Source organism: Pituophis catenifer, unplaced genomic scaffold, assembly GCF_029215685.1.
Source record: "Pituophis catenifer annectens isolate HBS135680 unplaced genomic scaffold, rPitCat1.0.hap2 SCAF_9, whole genome shotgun sequence".
In the NCBI taxonomy this organism is placed as follows: Eukaryota; Metazoa; Chordata; class Lepidosauria; order Squamata; family Colubridae; genus Pituophis; species Pituophis catenifer.
Window position 1 is genome coordinate 14,134,988 of NW_027256889.1, and position 13,648 is coordinate 14,148,635.

The following is a 13,648-nucleotide window of genomic DNA, read 5'->3' on the forward strand; positions in this document are numbered from 1 at the left end:
GCCCAGCTATTTTTGCATGTAAATACATGCACAGACACATTGCTCCGCATTTTTTTCTACTGAAGCAGTCATTCAGCTCTAGAAAAAAAATGTGACTGCTTCAAAGGTATGAAGTGAGCTTGCAATCTGTCTTTAGATTAGATCTAAATATAAACAACCTAATTATTCTACTTGCTTTCTCTATCCAACTTGATAAATGATTCACTAGTACTACTACTGTGTATAAACGATAGAATGCAAATTTAATATCACTGTTCTAACAACATGTTACAATTTTGAAGGTTGCTACTTGTTACCATTCTGTTACCTGAACACACAAGAAGAACAAGGGGGATGTGTTTATATATGTAGTATCCTGCTTTGTTTATAAAAGGATACTGTTCTCCCATTAAATTTCTTCAGTCTTATAATATGAAATGTTAATAATATACACAAAAACTGATACTTCCATTCTCAAAAATCTAATTAGAAGCTGAATTATACAACAGGAAATATCTAACAATAATCCTACTTCATCTGAACAATATTAAAATAAACTATTTAGCAAATTGCTCTAAATATGTCTTAGCACTTAGCACTTAGAAGAATGACAAAATAAAACAGCATTGTGAAAGCAGCAGAACTGAGACTAAATTCAATGCCTTAAATGTGCTCTGAAATGTTTGTCAGAAGTAATCTAACTTGCTTTGTACAGGCTTTCCAAGCCAGATTATACTATTATAGACAAACATAATGTTTTTTAAAATAGGATGAAATCCTCATGAAAAATAATGCTTAAATTACAGCAAAAAAAACCCCAAAGATATCCTAAATTTGAATATAACTTTAGGACTGCATAAATAACATTTCCAGCACAGCAGTTGCTACACTATCCATTCTGAAGAATATAGCTGGCCTGAGATATTGAAGAACTCTTTTGCAAAGTATCTTTTTTTTATTTTACAATAGCGAATACGGAAAGTGGTTCCCCTTCAGTCATCTGACACCTTAGAACCAAACTATTTTCTCAAGAAACTGAGATTTGTGGCTTTATTGTTGATGCAAGAATCCAAGTATTAATATACAGGAGGGACTTTGTGTTCCAATCATTGAAGAACTCATTTTATTCCTTTATGAAATTGGGGGGAGGGGAATTTCCTGGGAGGAAAAATATACCCCAGAAGAACATGTGAAGCATTTCAGAATCAGGTAAGATGTCTCAGCTCTCAAAAGGATAGAAAAAGCAGCGCAGAGACAGGGACAGAGAATGAATCAGTGCTACCCACAGCGATACCTGGCTTCTCCTGAAATTGTTCCACGGGTTCTGATTCCGGAACCCCAACCAACACCACATCCTCCTGCTTCTCCTCCTCTACGAGTTTGAACTGAATTTTTTGAGAGCCACGTTTAGCTGAAGAAATTTTGCACATGTTTAGAATATACAAAACATTGTATATAGAAAAGAAGTTGCTAGATTTCAGTATGGATACAACTGCTTTGTTGATTTCTTCAATTTTATATTCAGCTGCCTTCAGTTAAAATTATCTCCAAATTTGAAATGGTTCTTAAAATTCACAATTGTTATCTATATTAGAAGAAGTATTGTTAAGTGTTTAAGGAAGATTTAAAAGCTACTTTTATGAACATTTTAAAATTGTTTGTCTTCATGTTATGTCACCAACATGGAAGTTTTTTCTTGAGGCATTCATGTTACATAACAGAAGAAACAATGAATCATACAGGAGATAATAGTTATTTCCTCATGACCTCCAGAACGTGGCAAAATAACAGAGTTGCGGTAACCAGGGTATGGTAAGAATCAGATGCCAGTTTTCATTTCCACATTTTTTTCAAACTTCCCATGTGAGTCCAATACCATTTTTAAATAAATCAATTACCACACACGTAAGGCAAATCCAACTCAGTAGAATCTGTAAAGAACCAACTTAAACTGGAACTTATAGTAAAGAGAATAGGGTACTCACCACCATCAAGGCTTCTAGAAGCACGTTTACTTGCTGTTCGTTCAAACTGAGGTGCAGGCCTATCTATGAGGGCACTAGCTTGCCTGGTCTGAGCTTGTGTCCGGCCACTGTAGCGAAATTTAGAACCCAGCACCAAGAATCTGCTCTTGGGGAGCGCTTCAGTTGATGTTAATCTAAGAGATACATGAATGTTCTAATGTTATTAATTTAAAACCCAGGGATATGTTTCCAATTCAGATAAAATGACTGCCACTCAATAGCGAGCACTATCTTAATTGTATCTTTATTTTATTGACTTATAAGTGCCATTCACATCCATCAGCAGGAACCCCAAGGCTGTGAAGCTGTGAGATAACAAATGATCAGAATTCACTCTGCTTTTTAAAGGTAAATATAGATTTGAATGAGATTTTCTTCATTCGGGCAGCATGTGTGACTGTTGCATTTTTTTTCCCTAAAATTTCTGTTTTCCAATTTGTAAAAAATATTTACAGATTTGGCTTCACTGATTTAGTAAGAGAATTTCTCATTAAATTCCCCATGTGTAAGATTGCGTAGGACTATAGCTTTCCCTTATAAAATAAGCACAATTTCTATTAAGTTCTGTTAATTGTGGGCTTTGGGTAAGACATTTTAAAGTACCCCCTTTCCAGTTTTCTATGCTTAGCTAAAAAGGGGAAGTGTTTGATAGAAGAAAGCTTTCTTATTTAGAGAAACTTTGGAAATGGGCTACCTCCAGGCTTGTATGTTCTGAAGTAATGGAACATTATATGTAACAAATTAGTTAATTTTTATTATGAAAGAATCTGACTGTTTACATTTAGTTATTCATTTATGAATATAGACAATGCTTGAACAATTTTATGCTATTCAAAGCTTTGTGCTCCTCCCTTCACCTGCTGCCAATGTACTGGCCTTTGCACCTGTTACTTTCTACTATGGTCTCAGCAGTAAAGAACGAGCCTCCCGATCATCCCAGCACTTCTGTTTTTCTCCCCTTAGCAGCCAATGTCCTTGACTATTTCCCATTTTTATGCCATCAACCATCAATCAACTTCTGTCTGAAGTGACTGCTTTTTGCTCCATGTTAGTAACAAAAGTTCAATTTTATTCTACAAATAGATAAAATAATTTAAAATACAGATAGTTTTTGCCTAATTATGTTAATACTTGAAAAATCACATGACTGCATTTTTTTAGTGTCAACAGTCCAGTTGTCATCAAGTGAGGACCGTACAGCTTGCTAAGGGAGGACTTCATGTGACAGTGACTTGCAAGTTCCCGCCGCCTTCCCCATTGATTTTAATAGTCCTAAGGTGGGAAAGGTCACAAATCATGATCACAACAGCCAGAAACTGCAATGACATAATTGTGAGTTAGCCAAGTACTGAGATCACCATCACATGACCATCGGGGTGCTACAATAGCTATTAAATATGAGGATCAGTTGTAACTGCTATTCGATTAGCACCATTGTAAGTTTGAATGGTCATTGAAACCATATTTGATCTCATCTAGCTTAGATCAGAAGTGGAGTTAGTAGATGTAACAGTAACAGAGTTGGAAGGGACCTTGGAGGTCATGTAATCCAACCCCCTGCTCACAGGAGACCTATACTAGGGATTTGAACCGCCGTACACTTATAAACACCATTTCTTAATTAGCCTGCAATAAAAAATACAAATGCAAACCTGAAAAATGTGTGGTGTTCGACACAGACTTTCCACAATTTCTTAGCTGCTCGGTAACTAGGAAGTTTGAAGCCAATAGTACTTTCATATTGTTCATGCTATGGAAAATAGTAAGAGTAAGTTTGATTGGCACAGAAGTTATGCACTGGATTAAATTATTTATTAAAGTTAAAAAATATTTTCATTGGATTTTTAAAAAGAAATAATCATTGTCCGAAGCCAGTAAATTTCATTTAATTTAAGGTATAATTGAAAAAGTTACCCAATCATCATCAACTAAAGAAAGCAAATTACAAAGGAAATGAAAAAATCAATGGGGAAACAGGAGGGAAAGCCCTGGTAAAAATAAAATAGGGGAGAAAAGGACCAGTCACTCTTTCTTGGCTCAGCTCACCTCACACAATGATTGTGGAGAAAATAGGAGTGGGGGGAGCAAATTAGTAAAATATAGAAAATAAAGTAAAATCCTAAAAATAGTTTTTAAAAACTTTCAACTATGTGGCTGCATTAAAACTATAATGGGTTGATTGCATTATGTAGCTGTTTTTATAGCAAATTGAATACTTCATTCTAACCATTTAGCAAATCAAATAACTTATGAAAAGTTACCATACTCCTTTCACTAGGATTAAAATAGGTACAAACCTAATTGAAGTGATTAAAAATACCATTCTTAAAAAGCATTTTCCCAACGGAGAAAAATGCAATATGATTTTACATTAAAATCACAGCATGAATTGGTCAAATTGCAATACAAGATGATGTTTTTTAAATGCTGACAAGAAGTGCAGATTTACTGGTAAAATATGCTATATCAATAGAAATATGTATATCATAAACATATATATCTGAACCTAAAATGAATATTTACTCTTTAAAGCTGATATAACTAATAGCAATATCCACATTAGAGCAAGAACTCTGAATTCACCCAAGACGTGTTCATTTGATGTAGACTGGTGTATGTCTAACATAAAATGCAACAGTGTATTAAGTGCTTCTAATCAACAAAGCCACGTTTCAAACCATCTGCACTATTCAACCGAGGTCCAAAGACAATTCCTCATAATCCACCAAGTTATGCATGATTGTGGATAGACTTTTGTTTAGCATCCAGATTCAGTTGTTATTTGAAAAACAGTTTATCCTTAATGTTTCTCAAAGATAAGAAGACAAATGCATTCAATTAGAACTAAAATAAAATGACTCCATAGCCTACCTCACCAGGCCGGATCTTGATAAAAAAGCTGCTGCGCTTGTAAGAAATCTTTAACACTTTGGGCCAAGGAAAACGGTTGATTCTCAATTTATCTTTGTAGACAAGAAGACCACTGGAACAGACTCCTAGAGTGATGTCTACACCTTCCAAGTCCTATGAAAAAAGAAAATAGGATATAATAGTCATATGTTCCTATTTCAACATTAAAAACATTAATATTTCAACCTTAGAAAAATTAGAGGACTCAGATTATTGGGGGCAATATGCTGGAAGAGGTAAAAAGGAAAAGGTAAGAAAAAAAATATTTAAGGAAGTGACTTTCAGTCTTCATTACAAGTACAAACATACTTGGTGATTCTTTACCTCCCTATAAGGTTACATATCCCTTGTCCATATACAAAACCCATAAATCACTAACATTTCAGTCTTGATGTCAGCAAAAGCTCGATAAAGATACCCATTTTATAGAAACATGTCTTAGTCTAATTTTGGTTGAACAAACCAACTTTTTACTCCTTCCTTTGGCTTCAAGCAATCTTGATCTTTAATTCATTCAAATGAATTATCTAACAATCTACTAAATCCATAGAGGCAGAAATCATTGCTGATATTTTAGCTGCTAGTTTGGGTGCCCAGTCTTCAAATATCTCTTGGGGTATTTCTATTATCATACTATTTTCTATTATTTTGTCTCACTTTTTTATTCTTTTTTCTTTTATGTCTAGAATCTTTAATCCCCATCTAGCCCAATTTCTAAATTCTAAAATCACATTTCTGTTGTGACTTAAGGTAGGTTGCACAATTTAGTTTTAATGAAGAGATTATTTTTTTATAATTATTTCCAAAACCTTATGACAAAACTCCTAATAATCCATATTTGTCTGGTTCCTTATTTCATTTATAACATTTTTGGATTAAAGTCTTATTTTGCTTTTGCTATTTCAAATCCTTTAATTCTTAAGCTTTAACTTTTTTTATTCTGGAAAGAAGATAAACTCAACAGGTGGCTTTGCAAACTTGTAGTTTTTAAGATCTCTAATACTCTTAAGACAAATAGGTAATTTTCAAAAGTGATTAGAAAGTGAGGTTAGCAAACTTTTAAAAGGCTCCAATGTAGATGTGTGTTGCCTTTCCTTTGTTTCTCAGTGCTCAAATCCACAAGAAATCACTTTCCTGTGGTTTCCTCTCAAGCAGGCTATCTCTCATCTGCCCCTTATCCAGAGAGGTTCCATGGTACCAGTCTATTCACCAGTACTTCAGTTAGTCATGATGTCATCTCTTCTTGTTCAAAGATGTGTCACAACACAATTCCTCATCAGAAGTCTTCTCAACATTAAAAATGCTTGACTCTATCCATGGCTTCTGCACTAGTTATTTTTTAATTTCTTCTATATACTGTTCTCTTGACAAAATTCTGACCTGGGTAAAATGCTCTCTTCAAATACAGTTCTCCATTAAATGTTCCATATTTTTATTGTATTAGCCTTGATCCAACAGGATAAATATAATTTCAGACACAATTATTTACATTCATGCAAACATATTCCCCCCAAAATAAAAGCTCTCTCTTCATAATTGTCAAGTCGTTTTTCAGTGTTTTCACCAAAGGCAAAAATCCCTCCCAAAAGTTCCTAAATTTAATCCAGGATTTCATTGCTTGTATATGAAGCATCATAAAAACAAAACAGCATTATGGAAAGGGCCGACTCTCTCTCTTCTGGCAAAGCTCAGAATGTTTCCACCCAGTGGGAAACCATTCTTTTCTGAATTAGCTCTACGTCCTTTTTGTTTAGAATACTCAAGAGTACAGACAGATGGGTGCCAGAATTAGTATGGTTAGATTATGCGCAGGAATTCAGAGTGTGTAAAAAGACAAATTCTTCCCGTCTCCCATACTCTGGGGCCTGCCTGTTAAATAGTGCCATCTGGTGGGTCCCAGGAAGCAAGCTTTCTCTGTTACAGCATCTGCTCTTTTGAACACCATATCCCCTGGATTCAGAGAATCCCAAATCCTGCTAGTATTTCTAAAAAAAATTGAAAAATTGGCCCTTTCCTCAGACATGGAATCTGGAGGTTAGGTGAATCTATTGCAGTAAATTGTTCATTGCTGTTGCTGCTGTTGTTATTATTATTATTGGAATTGGGCTGGCTTTTGGTCACCACTACTTTCTTTTTTACTTTCTTATTTTGCTCATTGTATTTGTTTGATTTTAATCCTATGTTTACCAACCAGAGTTGCAATTGGGTGTGATATATAAGTAAAACATATTAAAGAATGGAAATATTATAAACAAATATATTCTTTTACCTTGGCTTGATGAAGATCAACTCCATACATTGACAGCTTTTTAGCATTCTCAAGAAATTCCATATCAGCCTGAGCTGGACTCATAGATCTATAAACAAATAGGTTCCAAAATAGCATTTTGGCAGCACTTAAAGTGTATCCTGGGTTTACTGAACCATGAAAATTTAATTAAACTTGTTCACAATTAGTTGAGTTCACCCAAAATATTAAGTTTATTTTAATTTTTAATTTTCAAGAATAATTTACTTTAACTTTTAGAATAATTGTAGAGGCAGTTATAATGATAAATTATAATCTGAGTGAAATCAATAATAAATTATCACTGTATCCATGTTCTAAAGATATTCAGATTTACACACACACACACACACACACACACACACACCTTTAATGGATTATACAACACTTGATCAGTGACAGATTTAATACTCACTTGTATGTTTTATGTAATTCTGTGATCTTGTCTTCTAGTTCTTTTGTTTGGTTTGGGGCCAGTTTAAATTCACTGACATAATCTGCACCATGTAGATCTGTATCATAGTCTCCTAACTCAGATTGGATTGTGTAGGAACCCAGCAAAGCTAACGTAGCAAAGGAGCAAGGAAGCCGCCCATTAATAATATCTTTTCTTAGCTGGAGACACAAATAATACCTGCAAAATACAAACATCATACCAAGGAGTTCAAAGATTCAATTTCATCAATACCCAGCAATGACTAGAACTACAAAAGCACCTCTTCACTTGCAACTATCTAACTAAAAAAATCCACCACATGGATTGAAAATTATTTCAGTTTTAAAGAAAGCTTCCTAAAACCAAGTATTACTTGTTTTTGGCATAAGCATGATAAAAGATAAAATTGCTCACTCTGGACCTTTTGGAACTAGCACAAGATCAGCATTATGTAGCAGAATTTTATTATTTTCCTCTCTATTATTTGCAGATGATGAATACAAAAATAAAATAATTCTCTCACGAAAAAAAGCAGGACAAATAAGGCATGTGTAATGAAGCCAAGTTCACCATTAAACCAACACTATATCTGTCTTCCAAAGACTGATGGGCTCATTAAACTGTTTTACCTATTCCCCTATACTTGTGTCCTGATTACATCTTTTCCTGCAGATTGAGGAGCACCAGTTAAGACTTCTCTTATATTTTATTTATTTATATTTATATAAATATTTTATATATACATTATCCAAAATCAAGTATTTTAATTTGTTTGTTATTTTTCATTTTCTATAAGTTTAAGATAGTGTTACTTGACCTTAGAAACTTTAAGATGTGTGGACTTCAATCCCCAGAATACACCAGTCAGCATGCTGGTTAGGGAAGAGCTAAAATCTACAAATCTTTAAAGTTGTCAAGGTTAAGAAATAGTGATTTAAGGATATCACAAACCTTGTTATATCTTCTGTTAATTGTGCTGGGTCTGGAGGATAAAACTTGACATTGAAAGTGAAAATCCATGGACCTCCTGAATTTAAGAGAGGTTTTTTGGTTAATTTGCAATAGTTGGCAAATTGTTAAATTATCATTCTTATCATCAATTGACTAAAGGGCTAACAGACATTAAAAGAGATCTGGAAACCATAAGATCTCCACTCCTTCCATCAGTTTTGCTATAATTCAGTACGATATAGAAGTAACACATTATAAACATAAACTTTACAAGCAAAATTTCTCCATTGTATTATAGACCAAAAATAAATTACAACTAAACAACAAACCTGGAATCTCTCTGCCTTTAAAAAACATATCTTAATCCTATTCCTACCCAGCTGTAATATCGCAACTTCAATTCCTAAAAGTTAAAACAAAGTCGCTTTCAAGGAGTCAACCAAATGTATAACATTGGCTTGTAACCAGACTCCGATCTTTTATAAGGAAAATAAAGACCAATCTAAACTGGAGGGGTCACCATTCCAACAACTAGTATGACAAATTGCTGCAAAAACTGTACTTTTTTTTTTCCTTTTATAACTCTGTAATCCCTTTATTTGGAATGAAGTCAGGGCAATTAAATGGAGCTGAGTATTTACTGGCCAGTTGACTTCCTGATGCCTACATGATGTTTGCAGCAGATATTTTCTTTCTGTGTCCTGATAGAGAAACATCTGTCGCTGCCAAAAGTTGATCTCTCAAATTTCCAAATGGGAGGCAAGCATCTTCACCTCTAAGCCACCATGCCACTTGGGATGCTAAAACTGTACTGTTTGCTCAGAAAGGGAGGGAAAACTCCTCGGTCAGAAGAAAAAATGGTCACAGCTAATCAAAGCTACAAAGTCAAAGACCACTGGTATATTATGACAAATTGTTCCTATAACGGTGCCACCCAAATACACTGTATTCCCTTCCATACCTGCATATGTTATCTGCAAGCCTTGTATTATGATCCTATACCGACACCTACATGATGGATTTGCCTTTATCCCTCTACCCCAGTGGCCCCCAGTAATATGCAAGTAAAAAATATTATTAATCAACTTCAGTGTTGCAAAATTCCAGGTTGTAATTGTATTCTTTCCAAGTTAATTAAATATAGCTCTGATGGGCACCAGTACTGGCCTCTCTATTTTCATATATTAACTGCACAGCTAAGATCCCAGAGAACTGAGGATAGCAATAATTGTTTCCTTGTGTAAAAAGTGTGACAAGAATGACTCACGTAATTATAGGTTAATTAGCCTATTGAATATCAACAGCAAATTATATGCTAGGTATCTATACACCAGAGTATATATCTGGATAGTAAATGAGGAAATAATTGATCCCCAGCAAGTAGGGTGACAAACAGGACTTTCTATTATAGACCACTGCTTTAAGTACTAGCTAATAAATCCAAGCTTATAAATTCAAAATTTATAATAAATCCAAACTTGTTGTTTCCTTCAATAAAAATGCAAGGGTATAAAACTGGCACAGCAAAAATTAGTAGATAGAAATCCATCTTTGCACATGGAAACCATGGCTTGGTGCACATACAGTTATAGTACTAACACATCATGCTCTAGACTTGTTCTAAACCATGTTTCTTCTGCTTTCTTTGGACAAGCTGACAGCTGACTTGCTCAGATAGAATGAGAGTAAGTTCTGACTGGGCTCCTGCTTTGTGTGTACAAGTCTACCCCTCCAATTTGTGACACCACCTCTTTATTGTTGCATTCACACAATACATAAGCTAAGCCAACAATAAACAAACCAGGTATATTGTGATGGGTGAACCCAGTGACAGAGCTACAAATGCACTGTGAGTTCATGGTTTATTATAGCTGCAAATTAATTAAGGTTATTATCTCCTAAGTGAGTAAATACTGAATCATTATTCTGCACCCTTTATGAGGGAGGGAGGTAGGTAGGTAGGTAGGTAGGGAGGGAGGGAGGGAGGAAGGAAGGAAGGAAGGAAGGAAGGAAGGAAGGAAGGAAGGAAGGAAGGAAGGAAGGAAGGAAAAAATAGATTAAATTATATTTTAGGCTTTAGTGAATCTTAAACTACAAGTATGAATTGGACTACTTTATCCTTCAATTATTTTCAAAAAGTTTTATTCCAACTCAATGATGCAATTATATCCCTGCACAATTAACAACTGACAGTAGAATCAGTTTTAAGAAATAAGCTATTGTACTTGATAAACTACAAGGCAGATTTCACTAATATATTTGCTGAATCCTTTCATCACTTTTTGATGACTCTGTGAATGACCTATAGGCATTTCACCTTGATCCTTTTTAACAGCTACTTGTCTGAGGAATCAGACATCAGTTACCTTTTTATTTATACATATCTACCACTTTATTAAAAAATCCACTTACCATGAACTTGTTTTTTTATCTCTTTGGCAGCATCCAACCATGTCTACAAGAAAACAGAAAATATTTATCATTTGAAATGTTGAAAAATAACAATGTGAAAATGTATTATTGCTGCATTAATACAATACAAAACTAGCACAGTAATAGAATAAAATGACACATATTACTAAAATGTTAACATAGTCAAGCTGATGAATAGGAAGTATTTTAAAAATTTTCTAATCATAAAGTGAAAAATAAAGAAACAAAGACTATCAATACTAATTGCTGCAGAATTATAATTTTACAAGCCTGGACATTTTTGGACAGTTTTCAAGTTGAAAGCAAAACACAACTTCCAATTCCCCCTCCCCATTATATAAGCTCTCTGTCTATAAATGTAGATATAGTATGTGCATGTACATTGCCCTGTTCAGAAATAGCAGAAGTCACTGGAGGCAGGTGCTGTCCATGGTACTGATCTATCCAGAAGACTTTCTATGTGCAGCGTTATGCAGTTTAGTACTTTTCTGTGTTAGAGCCAGTGTCTACAAATTTACCAGTGCCAGGTTGCATGCATTCTATTATCTGTTCTCCAGATAAAGTCCAGTTCTTCCCTGCCACCCCACCAAATTTAAGCAAATTAATTTTCCCCAATTAAGAACATTTTTGTGTCAAGTTTTCTTACCTTAGACGTTGGGGTATCCCATATGGCCAGTCCAAAATAGTCCTCTTCCAAAAGGTTGAGGTGATCACATACTTTCTTAAGAAGATCTTGTCCTTTGGCATGTTTCTGTAGAAAAATACAAATGGTTACGAGAATTACAGATAATTATAGTAAAGATGTATTTTTAGCTTTGGTCCTAAATGGGGAAAAACAAAAACAGAAGAAAAATGGCCAGAAAGCAAGCTGCAGAGATGTGAAGACTAAATGTCTAATCTTGGACATAGAAAGAGGAAGGGAGGGACAAATAAACCACCACAGAAACAAACAAACAAACAAATAAACAAACAAACAAACCTTAAATAAATCTGACTGGGCATATAAGTATATCCCTTCACAAAAAAGAGAAATCATGTATTTCATCATTTTACAATCTATACTCTCTTTCCTTGAATAGTTCTTTAAAGTATTGGAAGGCTGCAGTCATGTTTCCTCTTAAGACTTCTCTTCTTTAAACATAACCAATTATTTTAATAGTTCTTCTTATGATATGGTGTCTTAGCCTGTCGCTATCTTTGCTGCTTTTCTGTACTCTAATTCCTCTGCATTCTTCTTATATTGTAGTGACAAAAAATGGAAGCAGTATTTTAAATGCTGTCTTACCACATCAAAGTCATCGGAATGATAATTCCACTCCACACTACACTGGTGCGGTCTGACCAGTATAATGTAGAGTGGGACAATCAATTCTATGATCTTGACATTATAATTATGTTGATGCTACGCAAGACTGCAGTGGCTCTTTTGGCAGCTGCAGCACACCATTAGCTCATGCTTATTTTATGGTCTATCAAGACATTCAAATCCTGTTCACAAATACTATTGTTTGGCCAGGTACCACCCATTTTGTACCTGTGCACCTGGTTTTCTTTACCTAAGGTTCAGAATCTTACATTTTTTTTATCACTGAGCAGCATTTTGTTGGATAGGGTCCAATGTTCAAGCGTATTAGTTCCTTCAGAACCTTGATCCTATCTTCTGAAATGTTAGCAATTCTCCTAACTTTGCATACCTTTCTTCACATGTTAGGTACAGATATTCAACCAATTGTGAATCTTGTAGTGAGTTACCCTGTGGTAAGATGGGCTGTCAATATATATATGGTCAACTTTATTAAATGCCTTACTGAAGTCTAATCACACTCCATCTATAGGTAGTCCTCACTGAACAACCCACTTGTTCAATGACCATTCAAAGTTATGACAGCACTGAACAAGGGCCACTTATGGCAGATCCTCATAGTTGCAGCCAGGCTGCCACACTGTCCCAATAATCATGGGTTGAGTTCGGCAGTTGTCATCTTACTCGCAATTGTTCAAAGTATCCCACAATCATGGGATCACCAGTGATTATCTTCACTACTAACTTCTAAGAAGCAGTAATTGGAGAAGCCATCAGGAGGTTGCAAATGGCAAGCACATGACCCCAAGATGCTGTAACTCTGCAGGATTCACCTTACATTGGCAACTGGGACTGCCACTGTAAATTGGCATGGCAAGTGAGGATCTAATAATCTAGTCAAAAAAAAAAAGATTTGTCTGGCACAGCCTATTTTTTAACAAACCCATGAAAGTTCTAGTAATCACCATCCACTAAATAATTAGTTAAATGAACAGAACAACAGATAGTTGAATTATGGCTGGTTTAATTCATCTGTATTTCTCCACAATTTCATAAATATGATTTTGGCTGATGGCCAAACTATAATTTTTCGCTAGAGCCTAAAGATTATAAATCAATATAGGAGCATTGCTTGAGGCACTGATGGGTGAGAGGTTTTCTTCTTCAAGCATCAGCAAGCCTTTCCCTCCCAGCCCACAAACAGATGTCAGGCTGAAAGGATATAAAAAGCTGCTTTATATCATCAGCCTGTTGTCTTCCCTGCTAGCAGCAGTTCTCCAGGGACTTCAACCTAGGATCTTTAATCAAAGATTATACAGAAGGAA

General features: G+C 34.9%; 1 protein-coding gene across 28 annotated transcripts in view; it reads right to left on the reverse strand.

The window, feature by feature from the left end:
- The window catches only part of EPB41 (erythrocyte membrane protein band 4.1), a 107,133-nt gene that overhangs the window by 35,967 nt on the left and 57,518 nt on the right, over positions 1–13,648 (reverse strand). For 16 of the 28 annotated variants that reach the window (XM_070949486.1, XM_070949474.1, XM_070949472.1 and 13 more), the window contains exons 4-12: positions 11,667–11,771; positions 11,000–11,042; positions 8,588–8,663; positions 7,616–7,834; positions 7,183–7,270; positions 4,875–5,027; positions 3,656–3,753; positions 1,965–2,137; positions 1,274–1,390 (exon numbers count right to left, since the gene is read on the reverse strand). In XM_070949486.1, the coding sequence (XP_070805587.1) occupies positions 1,274–1,390; positions 1,965–2,137; positions 3,656–3,753; positions 4,875–5,027; positions 7,183–7,270; positions 7,616–7,834; positions 8,588–8,663; positions 11,000–11,042; positions 11,667–11,771 (1,072 nt within the window). The remainder of the gene's footprint in view (positions 1–1,273; positions 1,391–1,964; positions 2,138–3,655; positions 3,754–4,874; positions 5,028–7,182; positions 7,271–7,615; positions 7,835–8,587; positions 8,664–10,999; positions 11,043–11,666; positions 11,772–13,648) is intronic. The other 12 variants (XM_070949478.1, XM_070949477.1, XM_070949482.1 and 9 more) reach the window with 1 other exon arrangement.